At 39.0% G+C, this 23351-nt stretch overlaps 1 protein-coding gene across 1 annotated transcript; it reads left to right on the top strand.

Annotated features, from left to right (window-relative positions):
• The first annotated feature begins 13269 nt into the window (after positions 1-13269).
• GHSR (growth hormone secretagogue receptor) lies at positions 13270-20014 on the top strand. The gene is made up of 2 exons (XM_001084886.5): positions 13270-14129; positions 16287-20014. Exons 1-2 carry the CDS (start codon positions 13334-13336, stop codon positions 16589-16591), a joined length of 1101 nt encoding a protein of 366 aa, XP_001084886.1. The 5' UTR covers positions 13270-13333; the 3' UTR covers positions 16592-20014.
• The last annotated feature ends 3337 nt before the right edge of the window (positions 20015-23351 follow it).

Genomic DNA, 23351 nt, shown 5'->3' with positions numbered 1-23351 from the left:
CCGACCTTTCTCTCTGGCTGCCCTTAAGATTTTTTCCTTCATTTCAACTTTGGTGAATCTGGCAATTATGTGTCTTGGAGTTGCTCTTCTCGAGGAGTATCTTTGTGGTGTTCTCTGTATTTCCTGGATTTGAATGTTGGCCTGCCCTACTAGGTTGGGGAAGTTCTCCTGGATGATATCCTGAAGAGTGTTTTCCAACTTGGTTCCATTTTCTCCCTCACTTTCAGGCACCCCAATCAGACATAGATTTGGTCTTTTTACCTAATCCCATACTTCTTGCAGGCTTTGTTCATTTCTTTTTCTTCTTTTTTCTTTTGGTTTCTCTTCTCGCTTCATTTCATTCGTTTGATCCTCAATCACTGATACTCTTTCTTCCAGTTGATCGAGTCAGTTACTGAAGCTTGTGGATTTGTCACGTATTTCTTGTGTCATGGTTTTCATCTCTGTCATTTCTTTTATGACCTTCTCTGCATTAATTACTCTAGCTATCAATTCTTCCACTCTTTTTTCAAGATTTTTAGTTTCTTTGTGCTGGGTACATAATTCCTCCTTTAGCTCTGAGAAGTTTGATGGACTGAAGCCTTCTTCTCTCATCTCATCAAAGTCATTTTCCGTCCAGCTTTGATCCGTTGCTGGCGATGAGCTGCGCTCCTTTGCAGGGGGAGATGTGCTCTTATTTTTTGAATTTCCAGCTTTTCTGCCCTGCTTTTTCCCCATCTTTGTGGTTTTATTTGTCTCTGGTCTTTGATGATGGTGACGTACTGATGGGGTTTTGGTGTAGGTGTCCTTCCTGTTTGATAGTTTTCCTTCTAACAGTCAGGACCCTCAGCTGTAGGTCTGTTGGAGATTGCTTGAGGTCCACTCCAGACCCTGTTTGCCTGGGTATCAGCAGCAGAGGCTGCAGAAGACAGAATATTGCTGAACAGCAAGTGTACCTGTCTGATTCTTACTTTGGAAGCTTCCTCTCAGGGGTGTACTCCACCCTGTGAGGTGTGGGGTGTCAGACTGCCCCTAGTGGGGGATGTCTCCCAGTTAGGCTACTCAGAGGTCAGGGACCCACTTGAGCAGGCAGTCTGTCCCCTCTCAGATCTCAACCTCCGTGTTGGGAGATCCACTGCTCTCTTCAAAGCTGTCAGACAGAGTCGTTTGCGTCTGCAGAGGTTTCTGCTGCTTTTGTTGTTGTTGTTGTTGTTGTTGTTGTTTAGCTGTGCCCTGTCCGCAGAGGTGGAGTCTACAGAGACAGGCAGGTTTCCTTGAGCTGCTGTGAGCTCCACCCAGTTCGAGCTTCCCAGTGGCTTTGTTTACCTACTTAAGCCTCAGCAATGGTGGGCACCCCTCCCCCAGCCTCACTGCTGCCTTGCGGTTAGATCACAGACTGCTGTGCTAGCAATGAGGGAGGCTCCGTGGGTGTGGGACCCTCCCAGCCAAGTGTGGGATATAATCTCCTGGTTTGCCTGTTTGCTTAAAGCGCAGTATTGGGGTGGGAGTTACCCAATTTTCCAGGTGTTGTGTGTCTCAGTTCCCCTGGCTAGGAAAAGGGATTCCCTTCCCCCTTGCGCTTCCCAGGTGAGACGATGCCTAGCCCTGCTTCAGCTCTCGGTGGTCGGGCTGCAGTAGCTGACCAGCACCGATTGTCCGGCACTCCCTAGTGAGATGAACCCAGCACCTCAGTTGAAAATGCAGAAATCACCAGTCTTCTGTGTCGCTCGCACTGGGAGTTGGAGACTGGAGCTGTTTCTATGCGGCCATCTTGCTCCGCCCCGTTTTCTAGTTTTTCACCCTAGCTCTTTAGCACTACATCCAACCCCTCACAAGAACACTGCTCCAGCCATTCTCCATTCTACCATACCATCAGCTTTCCCCATTGTAGATGATCATCCCCAACAGCATACAAATCACTATTATTTCTCACACCTTTAAAACAAAAACTCTAGACCCCATATCTCCTCTAGTTACCACCTCGTTAGTCTTCCTCCTTTTGTAATAAAATTCTTTGGAAGAGTTGTCTATACTCAGTGTCTCCAAATTATTTTCTCCCATGCTCACCTGAACCAACTAGGTTTGCTCCAACATGCCACCAGGTTCATTAACTAATAATTACCTCCATGTTGCTAAATACAATGGTCCATTCTCATCTTACTTGACCCATGGCAGTATATGATATAATTGATCACTCCTGTCTTGATATATTTTCTTTTTTTTTTTTTTTTTTTTTTTTTTTTGAGACGGAGTCTCGCTCTGTCGCCCAGGCTGGAGTGCAGTGGCCGGATCTCAGCTCACTGCAAGCTCCGCCTCCTGGGTTTACGCCATTCTCCTGCCTCAGCCTCCCAAGTAGCTGGGACTACAGGCGCCCGCCACCTCGCCCGGCTAGTTTTTTGTATTTTTTAGTAGAGACGGGGTTTCACCGTGTTAGCCAGGATGGTCTCGATCTCCTGACCTCGTGATCCGCCCGTCTCGGCCTCCCAAAGTGCTGGGATTACAGGCTTGAGCCACCGCGCCCAGCTGATATATTTTCTTTGCTATCTTTTAGAATATCACAGTTTCCTGGCTGGAGTTCTACATCCACTGACCACTTATGAGTATCTTTTGCTAGTTCGTTCTCACGACGCTGATTTCTAAATATCTGTGGAAGGCTCTAAATCTCTAGGCCCTTGAACACCTCTTTTGTAGCTATGCTTATTTCCTAACTTATCTCAACTGGCATCCTTATTTTAAATACTATTTATTGCTGACCACATCCCAATTTTTATCACCAGCCCTGAACTCCATACCAGTATATCCAACTGTCTTCTAGTTCTCTATTAAAATTTATAATAAGTATGTCTATTCATACATCTAGCATTAAGCTTTTAATCGTCCTTTCAAAATCTGTTTCACCTCCAGTCTCTCCTATATCAGTCAATGGCAACTCCATACTTTTCAGTTGCACAGGCCAAAAGATAATATACTTGTTATGTAAGCATAGCATATAAATTTTAACTTTTAGAAGTCCAGAACTCAACTATTTCTCACCAGTATCATGTCAGTACTCTGGTTTAAGTCACCAACATCTCTTGTCTCCATAACATCTTGCCTGGATTGTTAAAAATAATGTCCTAAATGGCCTCCCTGCCACTGCCCTTGCTTCCCTTTCATCTTTCTCCTAAACAGCAGTCAGAATGATCGGATTACAAGTATTAGTCAGATCATGTCACTTCTCTACCTCAAATTTTCCAGTGATTTTCCATCTTATCAGAGTAAAATATCATAGCTATAACTTTTAAGAACTTCACTATTTGGTCTCTTTTCCTCTTTTAACTCACCTCCTGTCATTCTCCCATTTGTTTGCCCCACTACAACCACATTGGCCTTTTTGCTGCTCCTCCCACAAGCTAGACCTTATCTTGCTGTATGAGATCCAAGAAAAAGAACCACTATGAATGACATAGAATAAGGGATTAATTTTAGAGCTCTGACTTTATGTAATTGAGGTAGCTTGTTAAACAGTTTATAAATTTCTGTTGCTTCTGCATATGATGCTAATTCTGAAATTAGCATGGCAGGAATTTGGGAAGAAAAGACAGAAAGTGGGGGAGAGCAACTGAAATATGAGACCCTTGAGAAGGAGCTGGAACCAATGATGAACTGGAACTCACATGTCTCTCTTCAGAACCCACAGTGAAGTGGGTTCTCTCACCACCTCCAAACTCTAGCTCCAATGCTGCAGGTGGAACATTCTCTGTTGGAGAAGTTAGTGCCTTTTTTCATGGACATTTTTACCTTTCCAAACTTGAATAAATGTCTCTTGTGGCCAATCCTAGCCAAGAACCACACTTGGAAACTCCTTGAAATTAGCTTAGCTAAGTAGACAGTCCAAAGTCACCATACCTCCCTCAAAACCTTTGTTATTTCCTCTGCCTGGAATGCCATTGTCTTCACCCACTGATATCCCTACATCCTTCAAGGCTTCACTCAAAAGTCATTTCCCTGGCTACCCTATCTAAAATTTCATTTGTTTGGATTTTTCACCGTTTTATTTTCTCCCTTAGCACTTATCACCATCTAACCCATTATGTGTTTTACTTATTTATCTTTATATTATTTGTTCCCCCTGCTAGAATATAAGTGCCCAGAGGATAGACATTTTTGTGTCTTTCACTTACTTCTGTATTCTCAGTTGTAAGAATAGAGCCTGGCACATAATAGGTGCTCAATAAATAAGTGTAGAATAAATTAATGAATCTTAAAATATTTCAGAGAAAAAAGTAACTGCAATTTATTCAAGTGATCAGGAATTAATTAGAATTAGAATTAATCAGAATGAGAATAGTGTTGTATTTGGGAAATTCCAGGGAGCAATTCCTTTAAAATTCTTAGGGAAAGTGCTATCTAAAGTAAAATTCCGTAACTGGTATAGACTGAATGTTTGTGTCCACCCCTTCGACTTCATGTATTGAAATCCTAATGTTAAATGTAAGGGTATTAGGTGGTGTGGTGGTGGGGCCTTTGGTGGGTGAGTAGGTCGTGACAGTGCAGCCTTCATCAATGGGATAGCAACCATATAAAAGAGGTCCCAGAAAGCTTCCTCACTCCTTCTGCCCTGTGAGGATGCGGAGAAGATGGCTATCTAGGAAATCAGAAAGGATGTCATCACCGGACAGCAAATCTGCCTTGATTTTGGATTTCCTAGCCTCTAGAACTGTGAGAAATAAATTTCTGTTGCTTATAAGTCACCTGGCCTATGATATTCCGTTACTGTGGTACAGACTAAGAAGATAATTAAACTCCCAATAAATTGTTATGGTACAATAAAAATAGTTATAATACAAAAGTTCCTCAAAAATGTATCTTCCGTGTATCTTTTTTCAGCAAGTTATTGGAGAATGTGCACCTTCTTAACAGAAAGCAAACCGAAAAAGAGAAAGACCCAGTACCTGGCCAGGCAAAGGAGGTACCCAAAAGGATGATGAACTATCAGGACAATAACCTATGTAACAGGCCCAGAGAGCACTAGTTCAGATTGGAGTAGCAGAGTGTAGGTATCCAAAAGCATTGTCCCAAAGAAACAGATTGAAATGCATAAAATAACCTGCTGTGTTAAAAAATGTTGAGAGGAAGATTAGTAGTACTTATATAGAAACTAGACAAATCATCCAATGAGGTGGTTATAACACCAAGGAAAACAAAAGGTATTTCAAGAAAGGAGAATATTATCACAGTGTGCTATGTGGTTCCGATTTAGTAATATCTACGTCAGCAAAAAATGTGAATGTAAAGGATAAACCTAATCCCAAAATTATAGTATGATTGCATTTGGAAGATGAAAGAGGGGGGAGAGAGAGAGAGAGAGAGAAAGAGAGAGAGAGAGAGAGAGTGTGTGTGTGTGTGTATGTATGTATATGTGTGTGCGTGTACCCACATATGGGTGATTCATGAGTTGAGAGCATAAAACAACTAAATAATCTTTCATAACAGTATACCAATACATAATAATGCATAAATCAGTACCATCATGGTTTAATAAGCCTTGTATAAGCATTTGAAATTATAAACCTATATGTAACCTTGATAATTATTAATAGATAAATTCTGGTATTAACTAGGCTTTAAAGGACTAGGTAAAGTAGTAATGCTTAATATCAAAATGTAAAACTTGTAGTAAAAGTATCAGTAAAAATATGGAAAGTCCCACTGAAATATCTATGGGGAAAATTCAAAAAGAGATGGGTATAAGAGACTTTCTAACACGTTTGAGTTTTTAAGAAATATGTTGCCTCTATAAGCAGAAAATCACAAAGATTTTAAAATGAATTTTTAAACTGTAAAATTATTTTAATTTTCATAGTGATTACTTGTGATAATATGTCTCATTTGCTAATTAGAAAATGATTTTTACCGGGTGTGGTGACTCACACCTGTAATTTCACCACTTTGGGAGACCAAGGCAGAGGGATTGCTTGAGCTCAGGAGTTTCAAACTAGTCTGGGCAAGATGGCAAGACTCCATCTTTACAAAAAAATAAAAAAAATTCAGCCAAGCCTGGTGGTGTGCACCTGTACTCCCAGTTACTTAGGAAGCTGAAGTGGGAGGATCCCCTGAGCCCAGGAATTCGAGAATGCAGTGAGCTGTAATCGTGGCACTGCACTCCAGTCTGGGCTAGAGAGCAGGATCCTATCTCTTAAAAAATAATGCTGTTGATGATTTTTAAGGTACTTAAATGCTAAGATTATTTTATATATATATTTCTACTCCTCTGTTTATATACCTGATATTAAATATAAGTTGTTACAGCTTGCTGGTCTGGAAAGAGCAATGTGTACTTTTTGCTTTGAAATATGTACATGACATTATTTAAATGAGGCTATATGATGTGGTAGAAAGAGTATAACTGATGAAGCCAGATATATTAGTACATTGTGTTCAAAGCTTGAATAGAACATTAAAATAAATGATGTGTTTTACGAAAAGTACAATGTAGTGTTTAAATTTCCTCATGAGCCTTCTTATATGTTCTATATTTATATAAAAATGAAATATAAATTTAATCAACACAGGAAATGTTTGCTTTAGGTGCTCTACTACCTACAAGCCACTGTACTAGGTCATCTAAAGAAAAATATGTCTTTGCTTTCAAATTACTTACAGTCACATTGGGAAACATGGCAGTAACTATAAATTGTTTATCCAAATCTAGAACCCTGGGAGTGATAACATGCCCTGCTATAAATGTGTATTTTCCAGCCTCTCTTGAAAATTGACTTGGCCAATGCAATGTGAGAGTTTTGAGTTAGAACTTTAAGAAAGCTCTTTATCCCTGCCTATTCTGTTTCTTCTTGCCTGGAACTCATTTGGATGACTGGAGCTCCAGCACCAATCTTGAGCCAAGAAGTAACCTTGATATTGGAAGCCACTCACAAAGGATGGTGGAGCAGAGAGGCAAAAGGAGCATGAGTTCCTGATATGAGCCCTGGGCATTCTATATTCTAATTTCCTTTAGCAGAAAAATGAATACATAAGATTTTATCTTTTTTCAGTCTCTTTTTTAGGTTTCTTGATGTATGTATCCAATTTTTATCATGATTAATACATGAAATATGATATCAATAAGTGAAATTTTATAATTAAAGAATACATGGCACATGGCAGTATACGATTCATTGAGTGGTACAAATCCAGCATGAAGAGGCAGTGTATACTGCCTGAGTGTTGAGACTGGGCTCTGAAAATACATATAAAAATTTAATACAAGACAAAAGAGTCAACTTAAATTATTAAGGAAAAGGCAAACTTTTAAATAAATGGTGTTGAAACAACTGAGTAACCATTTGGAAAAGGATAAAATTGGATCCATATATCATTTCATGTTCCAGGATAAATTGCAAATGGATTCAGAAATAAGTGTTAAAAAATAAAGCCACAAAATAATAGAACAAAACACAATTCCTTTATAACTTAGCCATGAGTAAAGCCTTTATAAAGATGACTCAAAATCCAGAAACAATAACAACAAAGACTGGCAAATTGGATGACACAGAAATTTAAAGCTTGTGTGTGTCAAATAAAGAAAAACACCCATAAGTAAAATTGAAAAGACAGATGAACAGCTGGGGAAAATATTTTCTATTTATGTCCTTCCAAAGGAATATCTCTGCAACACAAAAAGAGCTCCTAGAAATCAATTTTAAAAAGCTTAACAACAACCCAATAGAAAAATGGGAAAAGTCATAGTCCAGCAGTTTACATGAAAAGAAAAGCAAATGGCCCTTAAACATATGAAAATATGCTCATCTCACTCAGAATAAAAGAATGCAAAGGAAAAACACAATGAGAAACCATTTCTCACCTAAAAATTAAGTTGGAAAAATTAAAAAGTTGACAACACTGTGGTAGAGGTTGGGAGAAATCAGGGATTCTTATCCATTGCTGGTGGAGATACAAGGTGATACAATCCCATGGAGAGGAATGTGGCAATATATAACAAAAATACTTTGACCCTTTGATTCAACAATCCCACTTCTAAAAATATAATGTAATGTTGTATCTGTTACCTTATACCAAATTTCTCTATATGTTTTCACAGCCCAGACTTGACACTAAGGCACTATACACTGTCTATCCATGCTGTATTGTGCCTTTCAATGATTTGTATACCGCCATGTATCATTTCTTCTTTTATTAAATTATTTTATATTATTTTGTAATATAGCTATATGCATATAAAATGATATATACATTATCATTTATAGCAAGAAAAGATTATTAAAAACACAAATATTCCTCAATAAACATTGGTTATATGAAACCAAGGTACATCTTCATAATGGAAACTATGTAACTTTCCCTAGGTGGATTAAAAAAAAAAACCACATAAAAAAATTGCTATGAGAGAATCTCAGGATATAATGTTAAATTGAAAAGGCAACACAGAAGACAATCTAGTGTGAATGTATAGTATACTACCTTGTAGTAGGACACACACACACACTTACAAAAAGAAATACACACAAGACATAAATTAGAAGCTAAAAATTTTAAATATTATCTATTGAAAAATAGGAAAAGAAAATAACATTTTCCTGAGTATACTTTGGTTTAAAGTTTTAAATTTAGAACCATACTTTGTTTTAACATTTTAATTGTCAGATCATGTAAATGTTTTATATATTAAAAACTAAAACTTAAAAATAAATAGAAAATTTAAAAAATTGAAAATAATTGAAACAAATGAACCATGTATCAAATTGGTAAATAACCACACATAGAAAAACGTTGTCTCAAGTAATTTTAAAACACAGCAGTTGTACAAACTTAGTGGGATATACTGTAAGGACAAAAGAGAACTGCAAAAAAATCTCAAACTTCATTTGTCAATTTTATTATTAGTGGTAATGCTGATGTTATAAGTCTGAAATCATTTCATGTATAAGATAATTATGTTTACATTGTTAGAAACCAAGATGTTCAGCATAAATATAAACTTGAAGAAGTTAATAATCGGAAATTGAATCAGAAATGTCTATACAAATGTATGAGTTTTGAACTTTTATTTGAAAATAATTTTAAACTTATAGAAAATGTGCAATTATAGTACAAAAAAAAATTTTACCATTTCCTAAGATTTACCTGTTACTAACATTTTGCCCCGTTTGCTCTATCATTTGCTCTATTTATCTACACATACACTCACACATCATATTTCTCTGAAACAATTGAGAGTAAGCTGCATAAATCACAGTTGAGTGTGCATCTCTAAGAATAAGAATATCCTCTTCCATATGACTGTCAACTCCAATAAACCAAACATTGATCAGAAATTAAAATCAGAAATTATATTTAGTTGTTATGTCTCTTTGGTGTCATTTATTGTGAAACATTTTCTCAGTCTTCCTTTGTCTTAAATAACATTGAAATTTTTGGAATAATTTTTTAAATAAATGATTTCTCATTTTGAGTTTGTCTGATATTTCCTTGTGATTATATTGAGGTTCTTCATTTCTAGCTGGAATACATATAAGTGACATTGTGTTCTTCCCAAGGTATCACAGTGGTGATGTTAGTTTGGTTCATCTGCTCAGGGTCTGTCCAATTTATCTACATTATCGTAATTATAATCTCATGATTTACAGATATCTAGATATTGTGAGATGATAATGATTGTACACACACATCTATATATGCATATGTATACATATATAGTGTATAGCCTATATATACACAATATATATAGAATATATAACAATATATATTATAGCAATAAAAGATTATTAAAAACACACAAATATTTATCAATAAACATTGGTTAAATGAAACTAAGGTACATCTTCATAATGGAAACTATGTAACTTTATTTATATGTATAGAATATACATATAATCTGTGTATATATATCCTACCTCTGTCTACAGAACCTAGTGCATAATGCTCCAGGCACAATGACCAATCCCACTGCCCAAATGGTGGTCTCTAAACGCTGTTTCCCACTGCAGATACCAGGGATTCTTGAAATAATGGTTGCTCCTAGGTCTAGTGTGGAGAATTTACGTGAGCTGGAGGCATCTCATTGTGCCACAAAACACAGCATGGAAGCTCTAAAAATCTAAGTGAGTCATATCAAAAGGACCCTGAAGCCAACTTGAAGAGGATCTCATTGGCCAAAGATGGGACAATTTGAATGTCTAAAAGAAAAAAATCGCCGTAACTGATCCGTATGCACTGACTATACAAAAATCCACAAGTCAATAATAATACTCTTTACACCATTCATAGAACAAGACTTGTTGAGTGTCACTCCAAAATGCTTTTGTGTCCATTGTCTGAACGGTTGAGCAAATTTTCCTTTTTCTGACGGAACTGAACATTTTCAAGATCCAGCTCAGATGCTGCTTCGGCTGAGAAGCCTTCCCTAAAGCCTCCATGTGGTTCATTCATTCTCTGTATTCCAACAGGGCTCATTGTACATGCCTCTGTAAATGCACTTATCAATATTGTATTAGCATTATTTATTTAACTGTATTTTTCTCTCTAGACTATAAGTTTATAAATATAGGATCTGTCTGGGTTTTATTTTGTTGTTCCTAGTACCTACCACATACTAGAGATAGTTTTATATATAGTATTACATAATAGTTTACATGTTGTGAATAAATAGATCAATTTCAACAGCACCCTCTGTTTCCTCTTGGTCATGCAATATAGATTTGTCTATATTTTAGAAACTGGTTGAGTGCCATTAAATGGCTGGCTATTTTAGCTAACATGAAAAAAAAATTTTATCACAATAGTTTTGGTGAGTTTTTTTTTTTTTTTTCCAGTTTTTTCACCTATCAACCATAGCTTTGGCACTGAGTAGACCAGAAATATATCCCACAATATTTTCCTGATTCTCAATCTTAGACAATAACTTCCCATAGTATTCTGATTTATCTTAGTCTATTTTCTCTCCCTTTCTTTCCACATACATCAACCTACTGGTAATATAGGGCAGGGAGTAATAAAATCAAAGTTATTGATTAAATAAAAACGTGTTAGTAATTGGTAGTTTGACTTAGTTGTAATATTTTTAAAAATAGTTGTCTGAAATTAACGTTCTAAAAACTCAATTTAGGGCTGGGCACAGTGGCTCACGGCTGCAATCCCAGCACTTTGGGAGACCGAGGCAGGCTGATCACGAGGTCAGGAGTTCGAGACCAGCCTAGCCAGTATGGTGAAGACCCATCTGTACTAAAAATACAAAAAAATTAGCCAGGCATGGTGGCACACGCCTGTAGTCTCAGCTACTCGGGAGACTGAGGCAGAAGAGTTGCTTGAACCCGGACTTCGGCGCTCAGAAGTCCAAACCAGGTGAGAGATCCAACACTGGGAGGCGGAGGTTACAGTGAGCAGAGATGGCGCCACTGCACTCCAGCCTGGGCGACAGAGGGAGAGCCCGTTTCAAAACAAAACAAAACAAAACAAAACTCAATTTGGTCCAATGTCTAACACACCAGACGCAACCAAGCCACTATGTTAAATTTCTTGTATCAAACTTCTCTCATGTAATATCTTACTGTATGGAGTCGTTCACGCACTTGTGCACCCATTCAGTTCTAGGTCTTTGTGGACTTTAAAGTATTAACAATTTAGGTAGTAGAGGTGCAAACTGAAAGGCACGTACAAACGCATTCAACTGAGGGGGAAACTCTCTCATATACAGTACGTGGGATCTCATCGGGTGAGCGCCGATGTGTATGGTCAAGGTAGAGGCTAACGCCGGCCTGTGCTTCGTGGGAGTGTGCACTGCTCCTCCGTGGGGTAGGACTGAAGCGTTAGAAGCGCGAGTTGAAAAAACAGCAAAGCCGTTCCTCCAGCGGCGCTTTGCCATAGGATGGATGTGGCTCTGGCCACGGTGCTGAACATGTTCCTGGGGCTGTCCCGAGGTCGGTGGGCTGGGAGGGGCCGGTCGGATTTGTGAATTCGCTGGCAACCGACAGTCTCCTGTCTTCGGGTGCTGATTTCTGGCTCTGAGCAGCAGACGCAGACCGGGTCCAGAGGGTCACCTCGCTAGTGTAGGGGTGGCCTTTGACCTATTACCACCGGCACAGCTTCTACTTCTCAACAGCAACGCGTCTTCTATTTATTGAGTGCCTCCGGTGGTCCCTGACACTTGATATTCACCCCCAGTGGTCCGCACAAATCACTGCAATTCGAAGAAAAAGAAGTAACGCTCAGGAGGTTGAAGACCTTGCCCAAGAGAATACGGCTACTAAATGGCTGATCTTTCTCAATTATGCCTCAAAAAATGTTTCCTGCACACTCTCGACGCGCCAGCCTCATAGCCTCTTCTTCACTTGCGGGCTCCATACACTTCTAACCCTGCCTTTTTCCTTTCTCCTGTTCCCTCCCCGACCACCCTCGGCACCCCACCACCAGGTTTGCATCAAGCAAAAGTCATATCCCCTACAGCAGACTCTCTATCACCACCAAGTGATACAAAGGACTGGGATTCAGGACAGGGTTTATTCACATATCTTGCCCCGATGCGCTCAGAAGTCCCAACCAGGTGGGAGATCCAACACTGGTCCCCGAGTCTCCAGCTTGCTGTGTGACCTTGGACAAGTAGTCACATTGCAGAACCCGGGTCCTAGCACTACGTGAGACTATTTTTTGGTGCTCACCGGTATGAACACAAACACAAGGTCCTTCTTTTCTCTCTCTGTCCCCCTTCCCAAGTCGAGTTGGGCAAGCTCGCTTTTTCTTCCCACCAGTGCCATAGCCAGCTGCAGCCTTGTGGAGGAAGAAATCAGGTCCTAGCTGCTGGTGTCCTGGTGTCCTCCCCACCGCCACCATGTCCTCACCCCCACCCCTGGGTGTGACCTGTCCTTCCGGAGCACACTAGTCCAGCATCACCCAGGGCTCCGGAGAGAGCTCTTCACGCTCCCGCTTCGCCGCGCCTGGTCCCTCCGGTCCCCATTCGCTGGGACGCTTTGGGAAGTGCGAGACGCAACTGGAGCGAGAACGCAAATGCAAGGCAGGGGTGATGACAGGTATGCGTGTGGGCGCCGACGGGAGGACGTGTTGGGAGAGAGAAACTTTGGGGGAGTTGGTGGGGGAAAGGGGAGGTGCCAGAGAAAGCAGTGGGTCACTGTCTCACCCACTGACCACCAGTCTCTCTCCCTCTTCCCTGTCCCCATCTCACCTTCTCCCTCGGCTTCTGCCTCTCGCCTCCCTCTCTTTCTTCTCCAAGCATCCTCCCTACGCTTCTGCACCCGCTCCTCCCTCACACCCTCCCGCGCCTAAGCGGACCTCCTCGGGAGCCAGCTGGGTCCAGCCTCCCAGCGCAGTCACGTCCTAGAGCCTGTTCGGCTGAGCCGGCAACATGTGGAACGCGACGGCCAGCGAAGAGCCGGGGTTCAACCTCACGCTGGCCGACCTGGAGTGGGATGCTTCCCCCGGCAACGACTCGCTGGGCGACGAGCTGCTGCGGCTCTTCCCCGCGCCGCTGCTGGCAGGCGTCACAGCCACCTGCGTGGCGCTCTTCGTAGTGGGCATCTCTGGCAACCTGCTCACCATGCTGGTGGTGTCGCGCTTCCGCGAGTTGCGCACCACCACCAACCTCTACCTGTCCAGCATGGCCTTCTCCGACCTGCTCATCTTCCTCTGCATGCCCCTGGACCTCGTTCGCCTCTGGCAGTACCGGCCCTGGAACTTCGGCGACCTGCTCTGCAAACTCTTCCAATTCGTCAGCGAGAGCTGCACCTACGCCACGGTGCTCACCATCACAGCGCTGAGCGTCGAGCGCTACTTCGCCATCTGCTTCCCGCTGCGGGCGAAGGTGGTGGTCACCAAGGGGCGGGTGAAGCTGATCATCTTCGTCATCTGGGCCGTGGCCTTCTGCAGCGCCGGGCCCATCTTCGTGCTAGTCGGGGTGGAGCACGAGAATGGCACCGACCCTTGGGACACCAACGAGTGCCGCCCCACCGAGTTCGCGGTACGCTCTGGACTGCTCACGGTCATGGTGTGGGTGTCCAGCATCTTCTTCTTCCTTCCTGTCTTCTGCCTCACAGTCCTCTACAGTCTCATCGGCAGGAAGCTGTGGCGGAGGAGGCGCGGCGATGCTGTCGTGGGCGCCTCGCTCAGGGACCAGAACCACAAGCAAACCGTGAAAATGCTGGGTGGGTCTCAGCGCGCGTTCAGGCTTTCTCTCGCGGATCCTCTCCTCTCCCTGTGCCCGCTCCCTTCTCTCTGAGTCTCCATCTCTATTACCCGCTGAGTCTCTACCTCTTTCTTCGGTTTCTCTGGGCCTCTTTCTCTCTGCATGTCTCTCAATTATTCTCTCCTCTTGCTTTCCTGAGTGATGTTTTTGGCCTCTCAACCTCTCTCTCTGTCTGTCTCTCTCTCCTCCCCCTTTACTTTGTCAGTGTCTTTCTAACCGTCTCTATCTCTTTGTGTCTCTTTCTTCCTGTCTCTCCTTTCTCTCTTTCACAGAAAAATGTCCCACATTTGTATTTCCCTAAAATAAATTTTATATCAGCCAGAAACTCCACTTTAAAATCGAGCTATCTTATAAAAGTCTATTGTGGTCTTTAAGCCTTAAAAGTGAGGACTGACTTCCTGCCTCAAATAGAATTTGTGAATATCTAAGTTACATTAAGAAAAGCAGGGCTTGGATCTAGAAAGTGTTCAGTGGTAAATTCAACCAAAGACATGATCAATTTGGATAACCCTCTTAAAGATGATTCATTTTTCTTTCAATATTGTGATTTGTTTTCTGCCCTGCATTTTTTCAGATAATTGCATCAATTCTGTTTACCCTGCTGCTGTTTATACAGCCTTATAAGGAAGTCAGCAACAAATCAGTGAAGTTTCATTTGTTTTTATGATAACCTGCCTCTTCAGGTAATCATAGGATAAGGTATCACTAGGATAAGGTAAGGATAAACTAGAATAAACAAAGCTCCAACAGGAGGAAAGGAGACTTTGTGGAAACCAACAGAATTCACTGCCTCCCCAAATGGCCCTTCCGGAACATCTGGGTACAATGTCATAACTGGATGTGCTGAATGTTTATTGCACAAATTCAGCTTCTTTAAGTATATGTGTTTGGTACAAGGGAAGTAATAATAAATGTGTTTACATCCCAGCAAAATATTAACTCTACTTGCATTTTCAAAACCAAGGTCTGTATATTTTCTTATTTAGATATTATAGTCAAGACTTCATACTTATTGGCATATTTTAAGGCTTCTTAGAAGTCATTCCAGGATGATTTCATATTTCCAATTTTACAATTCCTGGATCCTACATATTACAGTGATAGAGTTTATTAAAGGAATGTCAAAGATTTTATTTTCTGGACCAGTGATTCTCGTGATATGACTCATAGGTTATAAACCTGCTAGTGTCCTCCAAGGGATCCTAAGCTCTCACCTATGAGATTCACATTGTTATTGTGGCAGTTAGGTTGCTACTATACAACTTAGTTTTAAGGGTAACTTTAATAATTTCCTCCAGTTTTATTTTCAAGCCATTAATTTCTTCATTGGTGTCTCAACACCAATGTTAACTTTCTTCTTCCTTGACAATTTGAGAGATCACTGAAGTGTTACAAGGACTAAAAAGTTATTTATTATTTTTCCCTGATTTCTGACTTTAAAACAATCTAAACATTTAGACATCTTTAAAAATTATCTTACATGGGCAAAATGAAGACTTGGATGGATGATAATTTATATGAGTTGGTTTACTTATGTCTTATTTATATCTATTGTAGGTGACATAGAATCATTCATCTCAGTGATTCTTAATCCTGACTGTATATTCAATCCTCTGTGAAACTTAAAAAAAAAAAAAGAAAAGAAAAGATAAAGCATATGCCCTGATCTCCCTCTTAGAGATTTAAATTGACTGAATCTATACTACATTCAAGGAATCTGCATTGCTTTAAAAAGTGCCAGGAGACTCGGATACACAGCTATGGTAGAGTACATCCACTTTACCTCATAAATGTGTGTGTTGTGTCTAACACATAAAAACTGCTGGACTATTGTGAAGAAATGGTCTAGTCAGTTGAGTCAATATGTCAACTCACTACAAAGTCACTCAGATAGTTGTTAAATAGTAAAGACTGGGAAGCTCAGTAAAAATTGTTGAACTGTTGGTTCAGACAGACTGAATCTTTGTTAAAATGTTGGAACGAGGAAGAGCAGAACACAATGTTTCTCTGAAGTCAGTGGTCATAGACCATGAAACAAAAACAAAGTCTTAAAAATAGAATGTGATTTGCTATGACATTTCTTGAGCTGACTATCTCTCTCCCATTGTCCTTTTAGCTGTAGTGGTGTTTGCCTTCATCCTCTGCTGGCTGCCCTTCCATGTAGGACGATATTTATTTTCCAAATCCTTTGAGCCTGGCTCCTTGGAGATTGCTCAGATCAGCCAGTACTGCAACCTCGTGTCCTTTGTCCTCTTCTACCTCAGCGCTGCCATCAACCCCATTCTGTACAACATCATGTCCAAGAAGTACCGGGTGGCAGTGTTCAGACTTCTGGGATTCGAACCCTTCTCCCAGAGAAAGCTCTCCACTCTGAAGGACGAAAGTTCTCGGGCCTGGACAGAATCTAGTATTAATACATGACCTAACACTTGCTGAGTACAGTCACCGCTTATTATTCTAAACAAGAAGACATAGCACAGCAGAACTTGGGAGGAAGCTGAAGGTTAATTTTGGAATTAGGAACACATAGATCCGGAAACATTTCGGAGGGAAAAAAAGACATCATTTGTAGGGTGCGAGCAGTTTGATTTGATTGCACACTTATCAGTGCTCTCATACACGATTTCTGCATATTCACTGCCTATGATTTTGCATTCTGCTGTGGGTGCTGGTGAGGGCTTTGCAATTCAGAGAAAGGAGGTAGAGCAGAGTGAGCAATTAGGGCACTTCTTGGAGGGTAGATACAAATTTGCTTTGCTTTTTCATAATCATCAAAATTATTTGGTCTAAAGAATGACATTACATAATACAAATTTTAAAATGTAACTTTTAAAAACTAGCAATTTTCATAAAGCTCTAGAGCAGTGCTGTCCAAGAGAAATATAACATGAGGCACATAAGTGATCAATGCAAAAATTATTAAAAAGAAATTTACATGCTTTTTTTCACACTAAGTCTTTGAAATCTGAAATGCTTTTTACACTTACAGAATCCCTCAATTTGGACACTAAGTTTTCATTGGTAATATTTGATGTATTTAGATTTCATAAAATTTACAGATAAAAAGTAGATTCAACAACCTAAGTTGTCTAAACACACTTAAAAGTTTTCCAATAACTGAAACAACTGTAACCCTTTAAACTTAAAATTAGTTACAGTTAAAAATTCAGTTCTTCAGTTGCACTAGTCACATTTCAAGTTTCCGGTAGCTTGAGGTTACCACTTAGAACAGCACAGCTCTAGAGTATATACAAAATTATCATTCACCTTATATAAAATGTTTAAAAATAAATACTCTTTCCCTAAAATGTTTTTATAGTGGTGTTCGCATAGCAGAATTTTAGAGTGATGGATACTAAAAATCACACTAAATGTCCTGTTCTGTATGCTCAGAAGAGAATGGATATGAAATGTGTAACATATATTTTTAAATTAAGTTGAGTTGCATGTGTTAATATTCAGGAAATGAAACTTTATGAAACAATTATGGGTAATCACAAACTGCCTTATATGGCTTAACAACAATTTTTAAGTCAATCATAAGGCTTCAATTTGTGAATAAGGGAATAATTTGTAATGTACTCTGGCAAGTTTACAAGAAAGTTAATGAATACATAAATTATTCAAGTGATGAAGGCAGGCTCATGTGAAAAACCAAGAATCCCCTAAATGCTACTGCTTATTGATATTGAAAACTTTCAAAAATCTTATAACCATTTATTTTAAAATGCCTATGCTGTGTCCTGTCTCCAAATTAGTTTTACTGCTTATATCCCATTGCTTACCTGATAGATATGATTACCTGGACTTCCAGATCCTCTCTTAATTGTAATTATGAATGAATAGACATCTTCAACTAAATATTGTACATTTTGTTATAAGTATATAATTTTCATTTATATTGACATTGCTTCCTATACAGTCAACTCTTTACATTCTAAAGATTTGGGTTAATATCTTTAGTATGCAAAGAGTAATAACTTTTTCATAATCCTGTGCAATACTTAGTCATATAAGCAGTTCCTTCATGAAGTTATTGGTTCACAACTATGGAATGGATGGAACCATTTAGGGAAATTCGTGCCATGACTGTTTTTTCCTTCAACAAAAAGAAAGATAATCATGATGAAATAATTGATTGATTATTTAGTATAGAAACACCCAAACACAATCATAATTAGGATTATTTCTCTAGAAAAATATTTCCGAGATTCATTCTGACACTAAAACTGCACCACCAATGTGGTCTAACTACAGAATGCTAGCAAGCTGATTATGTAGTTAGTTCCTAAGAGTGCATCAATATTAAAAAAACAAAAACAAAAAACACTGACTCATTTAAGTTCATGGGATACTAATTAGGGCATTGAGCATTATTGTCCTGGAGAGGGCCCAGTAAATCCAAAAAAGGTAGTTCAGCTTTCTGAAGCCTTAAAATTTTTGTCTATAAATACATCCTACTTGAGAGGAAACAAACAAGAAAACCTTGACCTCCATCACATAGTTGATTGCTTTGGAGGAAAACAATCCCAACCCTTAGTTCATTGCTTAGCCTCCTCTCTTGTGGGTTTATGTCTAGTCTTGGCCTAATTCACCTCCAGGGAGTAGTTAATGTAGTAGGGACCACCACTGTCCTTCAGTGGCATTAATCTGGAAACTCAGAGAATATGTTTAGAGGAAGAGATCTTTAATTTGTCCTCTTATACCATTGCTTTTTTATTGTTTGTAACTTCTTTATTTTATCATACTCCTTAAATCATTTAAGACTCAGGGAAAAGAGGAATATTGTTTGTAAAAGTCCATCATTTCGTAAGCATTTACTATGTGCCTGATATGTTCTAAACTCTAACAATTTATAAGCCAAGGATTTTATCCTTAAGGAGCTCGCAATCACTTGTGTGTTTTGTTGCATCAGGCAACTGATAACTTCTTTAAATTGCGAAGTAAACACCTCTGGTTGACACTGGATCAAGGGGCTGGCTATTCATCCCATTGTGTTGCTGTGCATTTGGCTCAAAATAAATTCAAGATGGGTTGTTCCTCCAACAACTGGTCAATTTTGTAGACACAGTTAATGTGTCTGCTAGCAGTAATTACACTCAACATAGTCTTCATTAATGTAGGGAAAGTAAAGTGATCTTTTTTTACTCTGTGTTTCAATTTTCCTGGTTATCGAGAATGAGGTGTTTGTCACCACAGCTTACACTGTGGCACAAAATCAAATGTTGGATCATTTTCATTACATGGAGTAACTGTTGTATAAGTAAGAACTTTTAAATGATTGCTTTAAATATCCATTGCCATGAGTTACTCAAAATTAGAAGTTTCACTGTAATGAGATTTAGAAACACCTCTAGTGCCTGGCCACACCTTGAAAATCATTTTATAGAAAACTTTTTATTGCAGTGCAGGTTGTTGTGATAAGATTTGACTTGAATTTCCACTTTTTCATGCCAATACTTTTATTAAGAATCTCATATCATTACAAGCATTCTATAACTTTTAGTTCCACATTGGCAGTTTTAGCTTTTTTTTTCTATTTTTTATTTATTCACATACTTGAGTTATGCTGTTAAAAAAACTGTGAGATTTTTTTGCAAGTTTGGTGCCTGAAACACTCTCTTGTCTTTTAACAAGTAGTACGTATATCTTTAAAACATGACATACATATTTGCATGTCAAAATTTCTTGTCACAGTGGGTGAATAGAAGAGAGCTTTCTGTTTTCACAAACACTGACTCTCTTGTAAATAATGTCATTAAAGGATAAAGATAATGTCAGTAACAGATAAACCATGTCTAATATAGTTCATTAGCTAATGATTAGCCTTTTTTTTTTTTTTTTTTTTTTTGCAATTTAAATTGCAACGCCAGCCAGAATAGATACAATTGTGACTTAACTGGGTGGTTAGTGACAAATGTTAATTCAGTGAATTCACAACATAAATATTTTCTTATCTAGAGAATGAACTTCTGGTCAAAATCAGCAGAAAAGAATGTGCTAGTGATAGATGCTGTTTTAAGCTAACATCACTTATTTATTCACATTAAATGAATTCAATCATATTAGTCTTGACAAGAATCTGAGTTTGAAGCAGGTGAGGAGGAAAGTTTGGATGAGGCTTGTTTTTGTATTTTCTCTTTTGAACTCCAACTTGCAGGATGCTAGAAGCTAGCTTTTTGTTGACAGAAATATCGTCATCCTTAAACAAAAAAGGCTGTCATGTCTATTCCCCTCCCAACTGTCTGAATATTTGCTGGAATTCCAATTAATACTTTATACTATGACACAGGATATACCTTTGCTCAAGGAACTACAAACTACCCTCAAAACTGGCAAGCCAATAAAGCTCTCAAAAATCATGCCTCGTGTAAATGTTCAGAAAGTTCTACCAAAATGTATACAACTATTCTTCCCAGAATTCCTCTCTCCCCCAGCCACAGAGAAAGCTTTCAAGAAGAATGGTTTGAAAGATTTGCTGTGTCTTTAACATCTTAAATCCAAAACATTGCTCAAACAACAAAAAATTTATCTTTTTCACTTTTACCACTATGGATTTAGTATAATAGAAAACACTTGTTTCTACCAAAAAATACAAAAATTAACCAGGCATGGTGGTGGATGCCTGTAATCCCAGATACTTTAGGAGGCTGAGGCAGGAGAATCGCTTGAACCCAAGAGGCAGAGGTTGCAGTGAGCCAAGATTACGCCATTACACTCTAGCCTGGGTAACAGAGCAAGACTCTGTTTCAAAAAAAAAAAAAGAAAAGAGAAAGAAAACACTTGTTCTATCTATCTATCTGTCTATCTATCTATCTATCTATATATATATATATATATATATATATATATATATATAATCCGAACAGCCTTGTCCCTTGTTTCACTGATATATGATGTATTCCATGTCTGTATAGAATTTCATACTTGGTTGATTTGTGTTGTTATAATATGTCATAAATGTCACTGATGTTTTGATTTGCAATTCTTTTTCTTTAGGGATTTTCTGAATGTCAATGAAGAGTTTACTATAGCTTTCACGTACCTGTCATATGCAACTACACATAGGTTTTCCTTCCTTTGAGTGTTCTTAACCAAACAATTGCCTAATAAATATTTTTTAAAGCATATGGTTGACTTCCACTTAGTTATAAAACTTGGGGTCTGGAATATCTTACCTCTACTCTTGTCTCAGATTTAGTTCTATTTTGTCCTTTTAATTCCTGAAATATGTATTTTGCACCTATGAGGAGGTGTTTGTTGTAGTAAATTTTATTTCCCCAAAGGCTCCAATATTTAATAGTGAGTTAAACAATTCCTGTAAGAATTAAGAAGAGTGGCAGGCCGAGGTGGGCGGATCACGAGGTCAGGAGATTGAGACCATCCTGGCTAACATGGTGAAACCCCATCTCTACTAAAAGTACAAAAACTTAGCCAGGCATGGTGGTGTGCTCCTGTAGTCCCAGCTACATGGGAGGCTGAGGCAGGAGAAACACTTGAACCCAGGAGGCGGAAGTTGCAGTGAGCCGAGATCACGCCACTGCACTCCAGCCCGGGCAACAGAGCGAGACTCTTTCTCAGAAAAAAAAAAAAAAAAAAAGAATTAAGAAGAGTAACGGACCCTGTGGTGGACTGTGATCCCATGCTCTCATACCTCTCTGACCCTTCCAGCCTGTCACTTCAGAGCCAATACGCCCTTCCTGGTGTTGCACTATTTGATCCAAAGACCATGCATGAGCTCTTTGGGTCAGGGAAAGGATGTCTGTTCACCTTGGACTCAGTAGCTACTCACTGAATGTTGGACAACTTAAAGTTTAAAGACTGGATTATGTGTCATCTGGTCATTAGCTTCCAGACACATGGATTCCAGGGGTTAATAAAAGTTAAGGCTAAAAGTGGAAGCAGACAATTTTATTGGCCAATTAGGGGACTTTGAAACCCCCTACCACCAAGTATCACCATCATTTCAACTTAAAAGAACATAACCTAAGAAAAAAATATGTAAAGGACATAATCTTGGAATAAAGGATAGTCACAGTACGAAAATTCAACGTATTCCACATAACACAAAATTATACATGTATGCTGTTTTGAGTTAGTTACAATTTAAAAATAGCACCTAAATTAAAATGTCTAAGAAATACTTGTCAATAACTAGTAACACATTAAAGCAATCCAAGTAAGCAAATCATGGGATTGGTTTTTATAGATCCACTGAGGCCTTTTCCAATATCTTTTGGCACCTGCTATCCACCTCTCCCTTAATTCAATGCCAGCCAGGGCCCATCCCCTTTTTTAAAGGAAGAGCAGGCAGCAGGCTCTCTCAGCAGGTCTCACATTCTGGGGTCATCTACAAAAGCTGGTTGCCCCCTGCCTCTGGACTAATAGTTCATCATCGGTTCCTGATTTCATAACCAACTTCCTTAAGGGACCATCAAATTAGTTATAAATCAATACACACCACCTGAAGAATAGTTTGACAGTGTGTATAAACTTTTTACAAAGTTTACTCTTTGGTACAGTAATTTTATATTGAGACATGATTATGGAGAAGCACCATCTATAATTGTGTTCCTTGCACCTTATTTGTAATTGTGAAAACGTGAAAAGCCCAAATGTCTGAGACTGGGGAATTTGTTAGATAAATTACAGTAATGATAATCGTTAACATTTACATGACATTGTGCTTAATGCTGTCAATTCATTTTCTCATAGAATCTTCCCAACACACCTAGGAAGAGGTTGTATTGTTATGCCTGTGGGTGTGTGGAGTTGGGGGCTGGGAGTCATTGAGACAGGAGAAGTTTTGTCACATAGTTAGGAAATGGTAGGTCTAAAATTTGGCCCCGAATGGATTAGATTCTAGTTAGGGTCTTGTGTCCTCATTTTACCCATGCAAACATTAAAATGATATTGTAAACATTAAAAATGATACCATAAAAGAATTGTAATAACGTGGGTAAAATGTTTACCCAGTTTAGTAAAGGAAAACATATCTTGTCCCATCTTTAAAAAAAATGCATGTTCCCAGAGCAGAGAAGTTGAAAAGATATAGCACACTAAAGTATTAACAGTGTTCCTCTGGTTGGTTGAAATGTTTTCTTTTTTCTATTTTTCCATGGTTTCCAACATTTCTACAAAGAATGTGTATTATCTTTGCGATAATGGAAAGTGGCAGAAT

The sequence above is a fragment of the Macaca mulatta genome, chromosome 2 (genome assembly GCF_049350105.2).
Source record: "Macaca mulatta isolate MMU2019108-1 chromosome 2, T2T-MMU8v2.0, whole genome shotgun sequence".
NCBI lineage: Eukaryota > Metazoa > Chordata > Mammalia > Primates > Cercopithecidae > Macaca > Macaca mulatta.
This window is presented reverse-complemented; position numbering and strand designations above follow the sequence as displayed.